Source organism: Sylvia atricapilla, chromosome 1 (assembly GCF_009819655.1).
Source record: "Sylvia atricapilla isolate bSylAtr1 chromosome 1, bSylAtr1.pri, whole genome shotgun sequence".
In the NCBI taxonomy this organism is placed as follows: domain Eukaryota; kingdom Metazoa; phylum Chordata; class Aves; order Passeriformes; family Sylviidae; genus Sylvia; species Sylvia atricapilla.
Genome location: NC_089140.1, coordinates 16011070 through 16031165, shown reverse-complemented (window position 1 = coordinate 16031165; position 20096 = coordinate 16011070). Strand labels below are relative to the sequence as shown.

Genomic DNA, 20096 nt, shown 5'->3' with positions numbered 1-20096 from the left:
TTAGCCTTCTTGTCCACCTGGGCACTCGCTGGCTCATGTTCAGCCTTCCAGGTCTTTTTCTACCACAGTTTTCCAGCCACTCCTTCCCCAGCCCGTAGCACTGCAGGGGTTGATGTGACCCAAGTGCAGGACGCGTCATTTGGCCTTGCTGAAGCTCGTACCACTGGCCTTGGCCCATGGATTCAGCCTGTCCAGAGCCCTCTGCAGATCAACACTCCCATCCTTGGTGTGTCCACAAACACTGGTGTGCTGAGGGTGCCCTAGATCCCTTCAGCCAGGTCATTCATTAAGATATTAAACAGAACTGTCCCACTAGTGTAATCCCTTACATAGCCATGGTAAAAAAAAATATTTGTATTCAAATTTAAAACCTGAATGTAGTCAAAGTTGCAAAATGTGCCACGGAAATCTGTGGAAAAATCACATATATTCCTTTCTTCTATTTGCAATAGATCAGACCCAATGCACAAGGACACTGTAAATCCCTCAGCCCTGCTCTGCCTTGATCTTCTTGGTCACACCTGCAAGTTAGTTTTGCAGAATTTAAATGCATTGATTAACCAGAACACAGCACCTTAGGCTGCAAAATCTGTAAAGTACAATGAAAACAATAAGAAAAAAAAGAAACTGATTAAGGCTTTCATTTTTACTTTTTTTTCTTTCATGTATTGCTCCTAGCCTTTTAAATCAAAAATGTGTGGCTTTTACTTCAATCCAAGTTGTGACCTTCTCAAAATTGCTTTGATGACATAAAGCATCTACTTCCTGATGGGATAACTGACCTGATTTAAGTGACTGTAGAATGCAGTATTTCCTCTAAGTGGCAAATTTCTTTAATGCTTAGAAGTAACTTAGCAATATGTGTGTACTCACCTCTGAGGCACATTCTTGTAGTGTCCCCACTACTGGGATTAAGATGTTTGTGTGTGAGCATTTGAGCCATCTAGCTAGTAATGGAATGCCACCAGCTTTACGGATTGCTTTCTTGTTTTTGGTGCTTTTACTGCAGCTCCAGAGTGCCAAAGCCCCACAGCGTGCTGTTTCAGTGTCTTTGGCTTGGCATGACAATCCCACTGAAATACATTCCAACAGCTCAACCTAAAATAAAATACCAATTTCTTAATATCTACAGGAAACTTTGATATCATGCTGCTTTCTAATTATGGTATACACTACAATTAATCATGTTTGCAACACATGATGTATTTTTTGAGCAAAAATAGACATATGACAAGGGCACAAATTTTAATGTCTGCTTACCAATCTCTTGATTCCTCCATGTTGCCTCACTGTCTTTCGTGCTCGTTTAAATCTAGCAACATTGGCAATTGTTTCAGCTGCCAAACATTTTAGATCGGTATCTGGAGAGTCCAGTATTTTCACCATGATCTCTAAGCCTCCAAGATCTGCAATTGCATGTCTGATCAATACATTTTGACTAATTTCCTTCAGGATTTTTAATGAACCAGTCTAAATAATGGGAAATGATAGAAGTTAAACATTATTTAGATATACAAAAACATTAACATTATTTAAAATGATGGGTTATTTAATTTTTTTCTTTATATTTAATTAGGACAAGAGAAGGAAACCGAAAGCCAAAGACATACTTGTCTTTCTAAAAAATCTGAAGAAAACAAGAAAATACAAAAATGAACAATCAATTTCCTTTACACTCTGTAACTTTGAAACTCAAAAAAATATTTTAATGGAAAAGGCATATTCATTGCTCTATTTGACAATAGCTCATTACCTGACATTTAATTTCTTCTGTATCAAGCAAATTAATTAACACTTCAAGACATCCAGTGTCTTTGATGGCCAGCTGACATGCTTCTTGAGACAAATTTAGATCTCTCATTGAACACAGTGCAATTAGAGTAGCTGTTGGATCACCTCCCTAAAATAAAGCAAGTAATTAACAAATGCGTAAAGTGCATTTAATATAAAATTCAATCACTTCTAGTCATGCTAGTAAAACTACTACTAAAGAAGAAACCTGTTAGACTATTTTGATTCTATGGTAGTTCAATAATGCAAACATAGTAAGAAATATAATTATTGATAAAGTCTGTAAATGGCATAAAGATTCAAAGGAGTGAATAGCTCAGGTGGAAAATGAATGGCCCTGAATAGACCAGATTGAATGTTTTCCTAAATGATAAGTTCTATTTCAGTCACTGCAACTATACTTAAAGAGAGAAAAAAATCAAAGAACACAACACAGAGAGTTAAACCATATGACACTGGATTCTTTTAAACCTATAATACAGGTTTACCGTCGATAAAATCAGGGATGAACTGACTTGCATGGAAATTAGGAGAGCTGAGCTGTAGCTGCAACAGAAGCTGGAGTGAACATTGCCAGCTGGTACTAATGTGGAAATTACAACTTAGGAGTACCTAGTAAATCAAACTACAGCATCCACCTCCTGCATTCCAGGGAAGCTTTGGCTCCCATCCTGATCTGAACTGTGCTGCCCAAACACATCTCTTTTAAATGAGAGTTTTGAATCTGTAAAGGATTTTTGGTCAACCCTTCCCAGGGGAAAGTGTTCTGCTAAATTCTGGACATCATAATGAAACACAGAATATTACAGAACTGAGTAATGTTTGCAAATATAAAACAGGTAGATCTAACAAACCCTGAACTTTTGAAGCACATTTCTTAAAGGTAAACAGTAAGACAAATGCAGTACAAAAGGAATTTAAATTTAGCATGCTCTTCAAGTTGTTATAGCAAAGAATCACAAGTGAGAAAATACATCCAAAAAGAATGTGAGAGAACTACTTCATAAAGTTTCGGACCAGTAGTTTATATCAGATAGAACACTTCTGCTAATCAATGAAGTATATATTCATAGTGCTTCATAATTTTTACCTAAATTTCTTGTAACAACAGATACCACAAAACTTCCCCACAGAAGTGGTTAAATGTAATTTTTAAACATGTGTAACAGTGTCCTAGAGGAAGATGCCCATATTTATTTAAAATTATATTTTTAAATCATCTTTATCATCTTTATTTCAGGAGAATAAAATGTGTCTTGCTTTAATAATGTATTTTCATCTACTTTGAAAATATGTCCTAGAGTATAAAATAATCTAACAATTTCTCAAACGTTTTCCTAGAGAAATCAGTTTATCCACACATGTAAAACTCTAAATTATTTTTTAAAAAATCCCTATGATATGATTACAAAACTACAGAGAATATTCTGCAGCTCAGAAAAACTAGCAGCTGTCCTTTCATGAAATCTATAGCCTTTTAACGTAGGTCAGACTTTGATATTTACTTTGCTTTGTCTGATAAAAAATTTGCAACAGGTGTTTTAAAAGAAAACTTGTATTGTATATTTTACATAACTCTAAGAAGTATATTGCTAACCTGAAAAGTAATTTCTCTCCTTCTGAGGACTGCTTCTCCTACAGTGAAACTGCATTTATACCTAACATAGCTCCCCTGTCTTACACATGTAATGGTTGGCATATGATATTTAATATGGACCAGGTTTTTAAAAAATCAATAACTTTTAATTTTCCTATACTGAATAAAAAATACAACTGTAAATAATATATATATATATGCATTTTTTTCAGCTTCAAAAACGTCACACCAGTTTAAGTGTTTTTAATGTAAAACCACAATAAAATATTTTTCATATGTGCTGAAGCATCAGTTCTACAAAATACGAAATATTGCTGATGGTTTCAACAATTTTTTTTGTTTCTTGAAGTTATCATTACAGTAAATCTTGTAGTAGTTTCAGCACAGATTTTAACATTCATGGAAATAGTTACCTCTCCATTAAGCTGACATAAAATCTGCATCATGTTGTTATACCATTTGGAATCTGATATGTTGGAAGCAAAATAGACTCTACTGGCAGATCAACAGTCAATTTTAAGACTTGAAATTAAACACAGACTTAGTTAAAAATGTGCCTTTCTTCCTATATATTGGTATAACACATATATCCATGAAAATAAACCAGTATCACTGTTACACTATCAGTAAAATATCTTGCACTGTATGTGTAATGTCTCTGTTACAATAATCAAGCTCACTGTGATAACAAGCTCAAGTGATAACTGAGAATTACAGAACTACTGACAAGATCAGGAAAAAAAAAAAAAAAAAAAAAGAAAAGAAAAACAAGCAAATACAGACGCAACCTGAAGTACAATTACCAAGGAACACACAAGTTCAAACCATTATTTTGTTCAATTTCTGTAATAATTAAGAGGAAAAACCCTGCTAGTGAACTGCAAGCTTTCAACAAATGGAATCAAGAACGCAAAAGCATGAAAGGGTCTTTTTTATACATCAACATTTACTATATTCTGCTAATGGTTACTTAATGTCTCCGACAGAGTAGTGAACACTCTGACTATGCCAAGGACATAACAAGTCAGTAAGTACTTAGGTAACTTAGATAACTTTGATGTTTTCATACTAGATGAGCTCAATGGACTCTGATCTACGGTACTGAGAGAAATGTCATGATCAGTTTGCAGAACTGCAGGAAGAAATCCGTTGTTTGCAATAGAACACAACACTGATATTATCTACCAATATCAGAGAATTGCCAATCAAAAAAAGCAAACTTTACAGAGATACTTATAACCCAGTTTGTAACCTGTAAGATACAAGAAGTCCTCCTTCTTTGGTCTGGCACTGCTCAAATTTAAGTACATTCATTCTAGGTATTCTACTTCAAAAAAGATGCTAAGAAAGTTGATATAGACCAGAGGACACTAAAATATCTCAAAAATATCTCAGAATTACCAAAATTATCTCCACAGAAAAACTGAAGGAACTGGAACTGTTTACTCTGAAGAAGACAATAGGAAGGTAGTTTAAAGAACAACTTAAATGCCAATCATCTGTTCTCCAGGTCCAGACAAGAAATAATGGGGTTTAATGGCATCAGGGTTGATCGACGCTTGGTAAAATAGAAAAAAAGACTCAACAAAACCAACTTAAATAGTAAGAATATTTGATTTCTTGAATATTTTGCTTACAGCAGCCATGAAATCTCCATGACAGGAAAGAAAAAGTAGAGAAATTTTTGTCCAAAAGACACACAAAGAATTGATTCTGTTTTGGAGGCAAGCAGATGAAGTCAATCACGTCCTACATTCTGCTCTAGTTCTGTTTTCTGTTATTTACTATCATGAAGTTTTGTAAATAATAAATGTTTTTAATATTTACTTCTTTTCTTCAAAAAATAATTAACCCATAATAGGTAATATGATCATAGATACAGATAGCTGATAATAAATTATACAGGCTTAAGTTTCAATAGCACATGTCCAATCCCAATTAAACCATTCCTAGTCAATAAAAAGCTTTCATTTTTGAACTGATGATGTCACTTCAGCAGGCTAGGAAAGAAAGATACAAAATTTACTCTAGAATCAACCCTTTCAATTGAAACCTAAAGGTGTTATAGAAGAAAAGTAGTAAAACTATGAACAGGATTATAAAGAACATTATTCCAAATATGTTGCCCATATTGTAGCAAAATGAAAATATATGAATGGAAATACATAAATATTATAATCAAGTTACAGCACGTTTCAGTTTCCAACAGAAAGCAAAATTAAGTAAAATGAAAATAATATAGTTGTGGGCTCACAAATATCTCTATATAAATACAGTATCCATTTGAAGGGTGTTTTATTAATTTGTTTAGGATTTAGAGTGAACATGAGTGAATGCTACCAGAAAATGAAATATTGCTTTACTCTGCCCGGCAATGTCAAAGATGGCATTTTTTTACTGTTTAGATCAATGGCTGAAATGTATTTTGCCAGAGTAAAAATTTTCTCTATTGTATTAAGTAAATCCTGGATAGGTAGTTAAATGTGCATGTCTGTGATAACAAGCCCATGGCTGAAATACAGGGAAAAAATGCTGTTAGTGGGCAGTTTTGTCATTCTTCTGTATAATACCCAAGTTTTGATTGTGAGTATATATAATCTGAATGGTGATTGCAACACACTTGACAAAATTAAGACCAAACATACCAGATCAATATATTTTTAAAAAATACTGAACAAACAAAATAGCATAATGTGATAGCCCCCAAAAAAGTAGATGAAGTTATTGTTATACCAGACTTTTAAAATTAAAATTAATTAATGGAACAAGAAACTCCTAGAAAAAAAATTGCTTAATTAGAATCCCAACCCAAAGTAATATTGTTTCTATAAAACAAGAAATCCAAAAAAATAAACAGAATTCTTAGCTTAAAGGTTTGCAACTTTTTTATTTTCTGTTGAACTTTACTCTCTGAAATCAGAGAGAAAATGTTGTAATTTTCTACCAGAAAATACTTTAACATCTAAATAAATTTTGATAAAGCTTAATGAATGACTGAGTATTGCAGTATAAAATACATAATATGCTTCAGCAAGGCAATTTTTCTATGCTAGTGAATCTCTAAACACTCTGAGTTTTGTCATGGTTTAAATACTAGTTCCAATTTTTCATCTTAGTTTATAAAACATACAAGCTGCAACTTGTTAAGACATGAGTTATGGACAAGTATAACTGAGTTATGGAATAATTCCCTGACCCACTTCCTGAATCTTCTGGCGTTCTTTAGCTCCAGCCTGGCAGTATGTAAACCATACAGATTAAAATAAGTAAAGCCAGTGGAAAATCACAGGCATCACAGCATTTCAAAACATTCACACTGGACTACAACAATGGACAGAAGCTGCACTGTTTTAGTTGCAGATTAATACCTTGACCCTGACCCTACACAGTGGCAGAAGTGACATATATGTCATGACCCAGATACAGTGAGTTTAAATTGTCATATTTTAAGAAATTGAAAATAAATGAGTTTCCAAATAAAAGAACGTCTATTATTTTCTGCGAGAACCAGGAGGTTTTGTTAGCTAAGCATTGATTCCCTCTTGAAAACTCATCCAAGACATGTATCCATTCTGTTAGCTTTCCTTTTCTGATTCATAGAAATCTGATTCTACTACAGAGGAGGTAAGAGTCTAACAGTTCATGTGCAAACATATGAACTTTTACTTCCTTGGACTGGGAATAATAGAATATTTTCCTAGTAACTTCTTAAACCTCAAACTTGGAAAGAAGTAAAATGGTGACCCCAAAACCACAGAAAACCTGGCCAAGATAATATATAATATCTTAACAGTGTAAGTTTATCTTCTAGTCTGTTGTGAAATTTTCAGTTTAGGGGTGTATTTCTTCCCCAGATGCATGTGGACAATTTTATAAGGACAGTTCATCTGAGGAAAATAAAGCATACATGTGTTTTAAAGGAGAATGTAGAAATTAGATGCAAATAGGATAGAATGAGAAAGGGAAGAGGATCTAGGATTAAAGTTTAAAAAGAAAAAAAAACCTATGCAGAAAAAAACCCCTACTGTTAACAGTAATTTAACCTTTTAAACACTGACTTGGAGATGAGACATTTGCTGTCCATAACACGGATGTGCTACTGACCCTGTGTGACAGTGTCAGACCTGCCTAAGCAATTCTGACTTTGCCGAGTACTTGGCCCAGCAAGATGACAAAAGCCTCAATGCTATTACAGCCATTTTAATTTTATGTAGCCAACTAATTCAGGAAAGCAGTGGATGTGAATCTGAGGAGAAAAGTTAATGAGGTTGAACTAGGAAGGACCATTGCCTCTGCAGACTGCTGGAGAGCCTGCATATGGTTGAAGCTTTATAAGCACTGAACAGACAGAAGAGGCAGTGTCATTTGAAACTAGCCAAAAAAAATTTTTTTACAAGGAAAACCAAATTATAGCAATAGTTTATGAAAAACTAAGAGACAGGTATTCTCTGGAGAAATAAAACAAACTTAGAAATGGGGCTTAGTGAAAGCACAGGAAGAACAAAATATGGGTGAAGACATGGCTGAAGCACAGGCGTGCTTCAGGAATAACAGCGTGTAGAGTGAGCTGTGATTAAACTGAGTCTAGATCATCGTGGAACACTTAAAAACAACACAGAATGTTGTTCTCACTACTTAAAGTTCTTGCTACCTTATCAGACACAATCACATTCTAATTATTTAGGAAACGTAACAATTTGATTCTGAACTTCATGACTATAAAATCTGAAGTCAGATTGAGACAACTGTAGCAATTTACTACTATTTTCGAGGTACTACAGTTTATGGTGTCAAAAATATAGCTCATTAATTTCATTACTGCTTTCATCATAGAATACAAACCTGCAGAAAGAGGAGAATCACACTTAAATTATTTTACATTCTTTTCCTCAGTCCTTTGTTTTTCATCTACCATGTCTTCTCTCCCCTTTTTTACTGAATTCTGTTTACTTTGTTTTTCTTTGTTTCTAAGTTGTCTTTCATCTCATCAGTTATGAAACTCTAAGGAATGTGTGACCCTGTGAACATTAATTAAACCTTCACTACACAGAAATTTATCAGAGCTGGTATTGGTGTTAATGGTCAAAATTCAACTGGTTGTTATGAATTTAATATGGCTCTTGGGATGAAGCATGATTGTATGGTATTTTGAGGAGGGAGCTATTTCAGTGCTTCAAAGCTGCCAATTATAATAATAATTTGAGAGTTCACCATTTGCCAAATATTTCCTACCCAGTAAAATTATCATAAAAATATTTCTTTTTCATGATCAGCACTACCTAGGTTGTTAGAAAATACATATCTTAAGTATAAATTTTATTTTTTCCACATATTTTTATTTCCTTTTTTTTCCAGTGATCACATTCTTTGCTGAATTTTAAAATAAAATCTTGGCTAATACTGGAAGACGGGAGCAAGAGACATTCATGAACAGTAGAGAAGAGAATGATATAGGGATGACAGGTTTGCCAAGGTTGATGGGTGAGCCAAATATGTGCCTGGAAAGACTAGCAGGTGGCACATGATTATGTCACATACATTTGCTATCTTCTGAAAAATAACAGTCTTAGCCAAACTAAAGCAAAGCTTATTTTTCATCTTTACCTTTCCATCCAGCTGAAAACCTCCTTCAGACCTCCTTCCACCATATACTTTCATAAGGAAGGGAAAAGATTTTTTGTTAGACATTTTACTAATAAGGTGGGTTGGTCAAAGTGGTCAGTCCTGAAAAAGGGCCTCACACAAAGGTACTACATGTACAAAAAAACTTTACATGCACTTATGTATGTTTATTATGTATTTACTAGCTAAAGCATGATCTCATACAACTCTTGCCAATAAGATATTATAAAGAAAAAACCATTTCACTCTTATCTACACATTGTAGAAAAAGCTTTGATGTGCAATATATGTCCTACATTAGTCCTACACAGATCAGGGATTTTGACTCCTGCTGTTAGATCCTAAGATTTGCATCCATTTATATCATAGATACAGGACTAGATTTCAGCACTACGGGAACATCCATAAACAATAGAGAATTTAGACTTCTCACTTTAAACAGCTAGTATTTGAAGACCCATTTTATATCTTAGGGTGGTTATGTTCATGTATTTTTCTGAGATCCTACACATTAGAATAAAACAGAATTACTTTTCTGCTAACCCAAAAATGCAATTGATTTCTTAACACATGGCTCATGAAGCGGATTTAAATTTTTATAATGAGCACTAGCATATCTTTATAATATGGAATGTTTCCAATACCATTATAACTTAAGAAAGCTATACTTTTCCATGATGCAGTTCAAAAATACTGTCTGCCCTCTATTGCATGTAAATTTTCAGAAAAATCTACAAACCACATCAATGTTTCCACAAGTGTCATAAATTTATAACTGGTTCTCATAAAAGAGTTGCTGTATACATCAGCTGCTAAAGCACACAATTTGCACATGGGCACCTGGGAGCTGCTGCTCAAGGCCACACTCAGGGAAGATCCTCCCTGGCTCCTGTGTAATGCCATAGCCTTTCTCCAGAGCCTGGGCCTGGCACAGGGCACAAGCAGCCGGGAAGAGACAGCAGATTTGTCCATCTATGATTCCAAAGTAGAAAAGAAACACAGTGCTGTTCTGGGAACGCGGTCTTTTGCACTGGAGTAATTCCAAACAGATATGAAATTAAAGGATATATTACATGAAGTGTGAGATTTGACTGGTTTCACTAGCATAATCCTGAAATATAGCCAAAAGTAGAATGACTTTCCACATAATTCTGTAACTGACATGGCCCTGCAGAACTCTATTCATCCTCATCCTGGCATAGGTGTACAACTAAATCACGCCCTAACATGGAACCAAAGTCAAACAGCACAAGAGCTTAAAGGATTAAATATTTATCCTGGATATTGGCATTATTCCTGGCACAGCCATCAGCCCAATTCACCTATCAACATTTCAGTTTTATCATAAAACTGGCAATAGTCAGTGCTCAACTGTAGGCAGCACAAAGCCCAGCTCTCACCATCTTTTTTCTTTTTTTTTTTTTTTCTTCAGTAACAGCTCCAGATCTGCCCTACCTGATGTTACTCGTTTCTAGTAAAAGAATAATTGAAAAAAATGACCCCTTCATCCTACTCCTAAAACTTTTGAGATGTAAAATGTAGTCCTTCCTCTAGAAAGCAAATTCTTCAGAAGTACCAAACTAGTAAGTAATGTCAAATCTGAAGTAGGCTTGGTGAATCTCACTGTTAAAAACATCAACTGAGCACCTCATTCCCACTTTATGTACTCTGGCCCCAAAGGATGCCTAACACAAGGCCATCACCAAGCTCACTGATCTATTCTGCTGCTCATTGTGAAGCTGATGGGGAGGCATGGCAGGAACACACATGCTCCATCTCCTGCTTCACAGCTCTGGGAAGCTCAAAAGTAGGACAAGCAGCCAGACCACAGAAGCAGCTGCTTCCCAGTGGAAGAATTCCAACATGGATACTCTTTCCCAGAAAGGAAAGGGAGTGGAGAAGGGCAAAAAGTCAGAAGGGAATTTCCCCAGCACTGGAATTTTCTCTCCATGAAGAAGAACACAAGTACAGAGCCTACAGGCACAACTCACATGATCTTGCAAGTTTGCTTTATACAAATAACAACAGTCTTTCTAAAATTTAATGACAATCTAACACTACATAAAAACGAGGTACCTTACAGGTTTTATGAGAGTTTTTCATTCACAAATTGATCTTTTATAGAGTCTTCCTGAATTGTGATTCACATTAACTTAAACAGGCATTCAAAAAATCATTGCATCTACAAATTACCACATTTTCTTGGTATCTCAATCACCTAGTATTTAAGGCATTTTATTAATTTTTTAGAAGGGCAACAACACAAGTCCTTTGAAATTTGTGCTTCTACATAAATATGCTTGTAGACATTTAAATAACACAGTCATAAATTTATTTTCTCTTACGTTGCATGTGTCATGAACACTTGCCTACATGAACAACAAGAATGCCAAAAAATTTCCCAAGTCTGGCCAGAAGTGCAGTATTTATACTTGAATTAAAATGAATTCCATGTGCAAACTAAAGTAGCACTCCATCAATAAAACATTTCAACCACTGTCTGTGGTATGGCACTGAGGCATCTCAGCTTTATCTGACACTAGGGAGTTTTTGCTTTATGCAGCTACGAATGAACACAGAACTGTTTTAAGCTTATCTTCAAATACTTAGTTTAATTTACATCTAACTTAAAGAGCTATTGGAAGACTTAGGTGTGCATGAATACATAAAGAAGTACATATTTGAACTTTCACAACAAAACTTTTTCACATTATTGAATTTTATATAATAAACTTCTTAATGGGTACTCATGATCTGATGAAAAAAGCTGCCGTGTCATTTCCTAGTTCTAAAGCATTATGTAATTATGTTTGTTGAACAACTGGAACAAAATATAGTCAATTTCTAAAACAGAGATGCATGAAAAATATACATTCTTATTTGTCGTTCTCACGCTTCTTTCAGAATGGTTTTATGCAAATGTAGATATGAATTTCAATACTGATTTAAGTTCAGTACTAAAATCTAAACATGACTATTGGAAGGGTCTAGAGAGGAAAGTGAGTTTGAGAATTAGGTAACCAGGAGAAAAGAGCCTTGTCAGTAAAGAGGGCAGTACATAAATGGGCCTATTAAAAGATTCAACAACATCAACAGTAATGAATTTCAAGTATCTTCTCCAGGAGGACCATGGATCTTTACTAAAAGGTAACATGGTTGTTTCTCTGAGCTCTCACAAAAGTACCAAGAGTTGCTTCATAATACAGACAGAAGCAAGCAATTAGCAAACTGAAAGGTTAAAAAACAACCTCTTGAACTGTAATTATATGCAAGTAGGAAGAATTCTATAATGCAAAATGTGTACATGCTGTGTTCAGCATTAGAAATAGCTGAGCAAGTTGCATGCTCCAAGTTACATTTGCAAAGGGTTGTTTTACCATAACCAAAATGACAAAAATATAGATGTCCAATCTAGAAAAGATAAATGTAGACAGGCTTGTATTATCCATATACAGGATAAGAATATCCATATACAGGCTTGTATATCCAACGGCATCTCTTTGCCAGGTCCACTAGCACGGGCCCAAGACATGAACTGAAAACAAGCAGTGTGAGTACTCTGAATACATTTTAAAAGACTGAGTTACTATTCTACAACAGTTAAAAGGACTATGAGAAGCCAGAACTTTGCTTATTCTGCGCAAGTATTTAACTGTAGAATCATACAATGATAAAGGCTGTAAAAGATCTTCAGGATCATCAAATCCAAGTCCTTTGACTGAGCACCACTACGTCAACTAAACCACAGTAGCAACAGGCACATCCAGTCATTTCTTCAGCACTTTCAAGGACGGTGACTCCACCACTTCTCTGGGCAGCCCATTGCAATGCTTAACCACCCCTGCAGTGAAAAATTCTTCCTGATGTCCAGCCTGAACCTCCTCTGGCACATCTTGAGGCCATGTCCTCTTGTCCCATCTCCAGCAGTCTGGGAGAAAAGGCTGACCCTACCTGGCTACAACCTCCTTTCAAGCAGTCAAAAGAAGTGATAAGATCACTCCTGAGCCTCCTTTTCTCCAGGCTAAACAAGCCCAGCTCCCTCAGCTGTTCCTCATATGACTTGCTCTTTCTGCTGCACCAAAAGCCAGCACCATCACTTTATCTGTCGGATGTGTATACTCTGTAGTTGCACTCAAAAAAATAAATAAGCCAGCGCTTTTATTAGCAACTTAACAGAACATAAATTCCAGTACAAACTTGCAAAGGAACTTCTCCTGAGGGAAAAACATAATTAGTGTTCCAGAATAGTAAAGGGATGTTGGGTTTTTGATCTGTTTCAGACATATTCAGAATTCTAACTATCTATATTTATAGGTTCCAGAAGATTTTCAACAAGTCTGTAAAAACGTTTTTTTGGTTTGTTTTAGAAGATGCCTGTTTATCATACATTTTCTTGTCCACTAAAGCATCTATCCAGACACAAGACCGTGTTAGAATTATTTCAGACATGCATTAATCACAGTTGATGAAAGACTTTAGGCAACTATTCAGTTTTAATAAAAACTCTTGAAAGTTATTATCCACATAAAGAAATCTCTTGGAAAGTTTCATACAAAAAGCAAAACAGAAACCCAATAATTAATAAAGAGATTATGCCATCTTACGTTTTAAATAACACTGAACAGATGGTTTAATCTAAAGGGCTATATAAGCCAAAAATAGCAGATTAAAAGAAAGTGCGTGATAGGAAAGTCCACAGTTCCAGGATTTGAAAATACTACACTGCAGGGCTATACTAAAGTATACTGAAAGTGGAAAGGATAAGGAACTGGTCTGGTCTCTTCAAATGTAACTTTTTTACTTTTTATATACAATTTATCAATGCTTACTTACTTTTACATATTTTGCAAGTTTCTGAATTCCCCAGTATTCCGGTGATAAATCGGTGCCCCCTTCCTGACGACGGACAGGCTGGTCATCTTCCTCAGTCTCCGAGGAACTTTCACCAACATCTTCAAGGCTGCTTGATGCTTTACTAAAAAATAAATAAACACAATCACCAATTTCAAATAGTTATAAACTATACTATGGACAAGCATACTTCCAACTGCCTAATAACTAGAAAAATACAACTGACATTACCAAACGATAAGTATAGTGATAATTACTGTAGATAGGGAAAATAAAAATTTAAAATTAAAGGAGGAAAAATAAGTCACCCATACCATTTTGAAGTTTCTTGAATTTTAACTGTTTTAGATTTGCCACTGGCTTTCTTTTTTGTATTTGGAGGTCCAGTACTACTTTTCCCTTCTTCTTCAGAGTCTTTTTTTGGAGGCTTGTCACTACTGGATTTGGGCTTATTTAAAAAAAAAGAAGAAAAAAAAAAAGGAACACAGAAATTATTTTTTCCAGAATGTTCTTCAGCATACCATGATTCAGAGAACTCCTGATTGTCCATGTATTAATAGATTTGGATGGATAATAGTTCAATGGATGTCTCTGGTTGCTTTTTGAACTCACATAAACAAATAAATTTACTATGTTCTGGCAAAGAATGTGAGTGCTTAGCTATGTAGAACATGAAGATGTCTTTCCCTTTGTTCTGAACTGATCTCACTGGCTCATTTTCATGCGATACCCTTTATTTTTGTCTTAAAACAGTGACTTTCTGTTCCCCATTTACCATCCCCAGACATGAGTTTTTGTATCCTTCTTCCTCTCCTATAGTCATCTTATTTCCAGGTAGTTTTGGTCTGCCTAGTTCTTCCACACACTTAGATGTTCCACAGCCTTGATCATCCTGAATACAATATATATTACTTTCTTTGTATTCCAAAAATCCTCCTAGTTCTAGCTGGTCACAATCTCTGGTGCTTTTTTTGTCCCTAAATGACAAAGTTGTGCAAGCAAAATGTCTTTTTGAGCCTGAGCTGGTCACTCTATCACAGTCACAAGAAAAAAAGAAAATATTACTTATGATTGCAGTCCATTTCACTACACCAAGACTTTAACAATAACTGTGGGGCAGAGCAAAAACAATAATTTGCTCTGGGAAGCAAATTTCTTTTTAACTGATAACCATACGTCACATCTAAAATCTCTTAAAATGTTTCTTGCAACTTGTTAAATTGGTAGACCTGACGAAGATACTATTTTTTGTGATATGACATTGAAAGGCATTTCTGCAGATATTCCTTTTTCCTCTAGTAACACAAAACCAGGAAACATGAAATCAAAACAGAGTTCTGATGTCAGAAGACAAATCCAACACTATCCAATACACATACACTCTATTTTGGATGTTCAAACTTTGAGATAATCTCATCAGCGAATATCATTGCTAAGCAGAGCTAGAGAAGTAGCTCATATAATATGAAATCATTACAAAGTGGCAGTAATAAAAGACATTCTGATTTTCCACCCTGGACCTCTTTTACCTCCCTCAGAAAGTGTGGCTTAGATCATGTTTTCTAACCTTTTAAAAAGCATTTTACACCAAAAAAATATGATGATATCACAGTCCTGGAGGAACAGTACTGCAGATGATTGCAAGTTCCTTCCCTGCCTTGCTGTGGAAATGATGTAAAAACACCAAAGTTGTCACATGACAGAAAAAAACTGAGAACTCTCTTCGGTATTCCAAACTTTCTCCTTAGAAATTAACATATAGTAAGCTTTGTTTCATTCCTCCTAACTTCAGACAATAAATGGAAACCTGTAACATACAGCCCAATCATTAGCACAGTTTAGAGAGACCTATAGGCAAATTCAATTTTAAAGATAACTACTTCTCTTTGGGAAGCAGAAATCCCACTGCTCTTCCACTTCATACATGGTTTTAACCTCTGGCCAGTGGATCCCGGTGAAGAGCTTTTCCCTTTCCCATGTGCAGTCTTTTCTGTCAAATCATGGAGGCTCCGCGATTGGCCAGAAACCTCAGCACCTTCCACATGTTGATTATTCTTCTCACGCGCTGGTTCTTTAAAAAAAATATGTTCCTAATAAAAGGAGACATGGTTTGTCACTCATATTGCTACATGAACAATGAATATTGAAACAGTAAGTTTCAATAAGCACAATTCTAGGACTCCGTGCTTAAAAATGGTATGCATTATATCTAGATTTAGATTCTAAGCACAAAATTATATTGTCTTTAAAAGAACAAAACATTAATTTGGAAAGTAGCCGTTATCATGTGCAAATTGAAGTTTTTTAAGTAAAGAAAAGAAGTTGATAGAATTGGAATTTCTGGAACATTCTTGAATAGTTGCTGTTGTTTGATTTCTAATATGTCAAAAATCTGTGACACAAGCACTTTTACAGAACCTAAGTCCAAATGAGTTTTAAGATTTAGAATTGCAAAGTCAGCCATTCCACTTTCAATGGATCATTTACATAAAACCTACTTCCCTGCCTAAAGGATTTACAAAAAATTCCCACAAAAAAAGTAATGAACATAAAACTGAAAATAGGCTATCATAAACTGCTAGACTTCAGTTCCAAGTAATTTAATTTGATATAGTTTAGAATTAATATAAACACATTCCATTTAATATTTTTCACCTTCTGTCTCTCAGGACAAAACACTGTGGAACAAGTCACATACGAGAATGGAGCTGAGTGACACCTACTAATCCTTCAGCTGTCAGTGTCTAGTACCATGGCTGATCAATAATATACAGAACAGAAAGGACTGTTGTCAACTCTTATTCTCTACTGGAACACATTCAACTTTTACAGGAAAGTCAACATATGATGGTTACTTATTATTATTATTATTGTTATTGCAGCTGTCAGTACCAGATAGGTGAAGACATTCCTTTGTGTGCCTGATTCAAGGCAGTTTTAAGGAGACTGTCACAGCAAGATCTGTTTTCGACTGGTCCCTGATGAGAATCGGCTGTTGAAGCCTTGCCAACTCAAGTGTCTAATTCCAAACTACCTCATGCTAATGCTCTCATTCTGAAAATGTACTCTAGACAAGACAATTTAGCACATGATAAACTAGATAAATCACAGGGGAATTGGTGCTGTAGCTTGATCAGTTAAGCATGCTTTAAAAAGTATGTTTGCTACAGCACTATATGCCAACACAGCAATTCTGAACATTAGCTTAAACAAGGCCAGGCAGATATTATAAGGTTTTGCAATATATGTGTATGTAACAAGCTTTTTGAAGCTCTCCTCTCCTGAGAAAATAAATCAAAACTATTTCCTTTCATATTTTACATCATTTAGGCAAAATTGGAATACAGCTTTTCTCTGCATTTCATAGTTCTAGAGCAGAGAAGATCTTCCCTCAAGTACAAATGCTCTGCAGGTTGATGGTATTAAATTCCAGTTTTAGAAAGCAGAATGTACTAAACCAGCTCTTCAGCAAGGCAAGATGATATGAATTTCCTAAACCATTAAAAAGGTATGGTGTACACTCTTCTGCATAAGCTTATTTACACAGCCAGAGAACAATGAGTGTATTAAATACATGAAAATTGAAGGAAAACAGGATAAATTCTGTTTATCTGCTCTTATTTAATAAATTTGCTCTTATTTAATAACTTAGTAAGTGTAACCTAAAAAGTCACAATATATTCATAAGGGCAGAAAACTAGTAAATAAAGGTGTGTAATTATCAATAGTAACATTATTCTATATTAACATTTAGGATTAGATCTGAAAACATGGTAAAATGTTACCATATTTTACCTTTCATGATCATCAAATGAAGCCAAATCACTGCAAATAAATTAAACCAATGTCTAAGAACATTAATATGTTGTCCTATTTATGAAGTGTAAATCAATACATACATATAACATCAAAAATACTTGCCTGTGAGATACAAAAAATTTTGGAACATAATACCCTTTCAAACAAAACAATTCACAAACCTAATTCCAATACTCTTAATATAAGCTACTGTTAATATAAGCTTGGAATGCTCTGTTCTTTCAAAACTGTCAAATATCTGTATCTCAAAAAATAATATCAGCCCTACATCCCAGTAAATCAGAACTAGAGGACAAGGAAATTTCACTGTTAATTACTTCCTTCTTGCAATAATTAAAATTGCATATAAATAACTACAATTAAGCTCTTGACAGGTTGTGGACTGTAAGGAATTTTATGACCGAGTTATGTAAGGATTTTTACCACCAAGTTATCTGTTAAAACCACGCTAGAAATCTAAAAAGAAAGAAAGAATACCAAACCAAACCAAAAAAACAAAACAAAAAACAAACAATAAACCAAACAACCAAACAACCAACAAAAAAAACCCCAAAAAAACCCAAAAAACCAAAAAAACAACAACAAAAAACCAAAACAAACAAAAAAACCAAAAAAAAACAAACCAAAAACAAAACAACAACAACAAAAACCAACTAGTTTTATCAGTAACAGTGGAACAACTAGAATTGTACTGGTACTGTGTGATTCTAGCTAGAATAGAGCTCCAAATAAAAGCCAAAACACTTGCACTTAACAGCGTCTGAAACATAACTAAGTGTGTAAGCTGGATACTTAACTCTCAGCTCTGATATTTAAATCAGGCAGTTCTCATAAAAAAGTTGGTCAATTATTTATGTTTGGGTTACAAAGAATGAAAATAAAAATGTAAGTGGTTTTCATCACAGAAAAATACTGTAATAAAAAGTTGACCTTTTCCATACAGATATCACATTTTCCTGCTTTAATATTTCCACTGCTCAATAAAGAACAAGACCAGTAGACAGACAAAACATTTCTTGCAAAATTAGAAGCTGACCTCACATGTTGGATGAAACTCCACCAGAAGAATGATAGGACAGCACATGAAATGCTGTACTGCTTGCTATTTACAAGAAACATATTTTTTAGAAACTGAAACAGATCTTAACTTTTAGAAGCACGCCAGTCTTTAAAATTTGAGTTCATTTAATCATTGATTTATCTTTGATAAAGAACATAAACATTTAGCAAGATTTACAATGTAATTCTTACCAATGTACATTTGTACAAGTAAGTACACCAAATATCAATAAATACATACCTGTTTAGCCATGTTTTCTACAAATCTAGGTGATCTCTCCCTTAAAAAAATGTGACTATGTCTTTCTGTAGATCACTTTTTCTTTCATAGTCAGTATCTTTACCCTTTAGCTGACCCTTAAAAAAATACATTTAAAATTGTTAGTAGTTATGCCTTACACAGGTAATTTAATCTGCCTCATGAAACAGTGCAAAAGAGCACCAAGGTCATATTGGAATGAATTAGATAAAGAAGTCGCATGCCTTGTAAAGATGCATGGATCATCTCCACAGAACTCAACAGATCATCAAGATCTTACACAAGATTTTGCAGGCAATAACCAGCAGCTAATTGTACCCCGTGTAGTTCCACTGAAAAGAATTTATGACTTATGACAAACAATCAATAAATATAAGATTCCCGTGCAGTATGGCAGATGTCTAAAAGGCAGAGTAAATAGCATGACCCGGCCGCCTGAGCAGAAACTAGGTGCAAACACAGATTATTTCATCTTAATTCCCGCTGCTATTAGAAATTCTGGCAGCCAACAGCAAGAGGCCTCTGTTCAGGCTGTAGCAAAGGGATCCTCCTGTTAAAAGCCCCCCGTCCCGTCGCACAGACACGGCGCCCATGGCCCCGTTCCCGAATGGCGGACTGAGGGGCTCAGCCCGCCCGCCCAGCCCGGGGTGGCCGCGGCCGCCCGAGTGCGCCGGGCCCGGGGCGGCCTCGGCCGTGCGGGGAGCGCGGGGCAGGGCTGGGCACGGAGCGGGAGGGAGCCGGGAGCCGAGGGCCCGGAGCGGGGACACAGCCGGGCCCGGAGCGGGGACACAGCCGGGCCCGGGGGTCGCCCGCAGCCCGCCCCATGTTCGGCCCTCACCTCGGCCCGGGCCGGCCGCGCCGCGCCCCGCCATGGCCGGCGGCGTTGCCGTGGGGACGGGCCGGCGTTACCGGGACGGCGGGAGCAGCCGGGCCCCGCCGCCCTTCTTCATCGGACGGGGAGGGCAGCGACATTTGAGCTCGTAAAACAGGCCGTATGCCTTCGGTGTAGAGTTAAATAATGCAAAAAGAGTTACCTTGCGCCAGAGGTTAAAGGACGGCCACCGAACGGGTTTTAGCTGGAATTTTAGCCAGTACCGC

At 35.8% G+C, this 20096-nt stretch overlaps 1 protein-coding gene across 1 annotated transcript in view; it reads right to left on the bottom strand.

Annotated features, from left to right (window-relative positions):
* ODAD2 (outer dynein arm docking complex subunit 2) overlaps window positions 1–19870 on the bottom strand; it is a 67108-nt gene extending 47238 nt beyond the window's left edge. Inside the window, 9 exon segments of the mRNA XM_066337847.1 lie at window positions 874–1098; window positions 1261–1470; window positions 1754–1900; window positions 13844–13985; window positions 14176–14309; window positions 15742–15951; window positions 18981–19028; window positions 19031–19096; window positions 19577–19870. Of these exon segments, the coding sequence (XP_066193944.1) occupies window positions 874–1098; window positions 1261–1470; window positions 1754–1900; window positions 13844–13985; window positions 14176–14309; window positions 15742–15951; window positions 18981–19028; window positions 19031–19096; window positions 19577–19870 (1476 nt within the window).
* Between the last annotated feature and the right edge of the window lie 226 nt (window positions 19871–20096).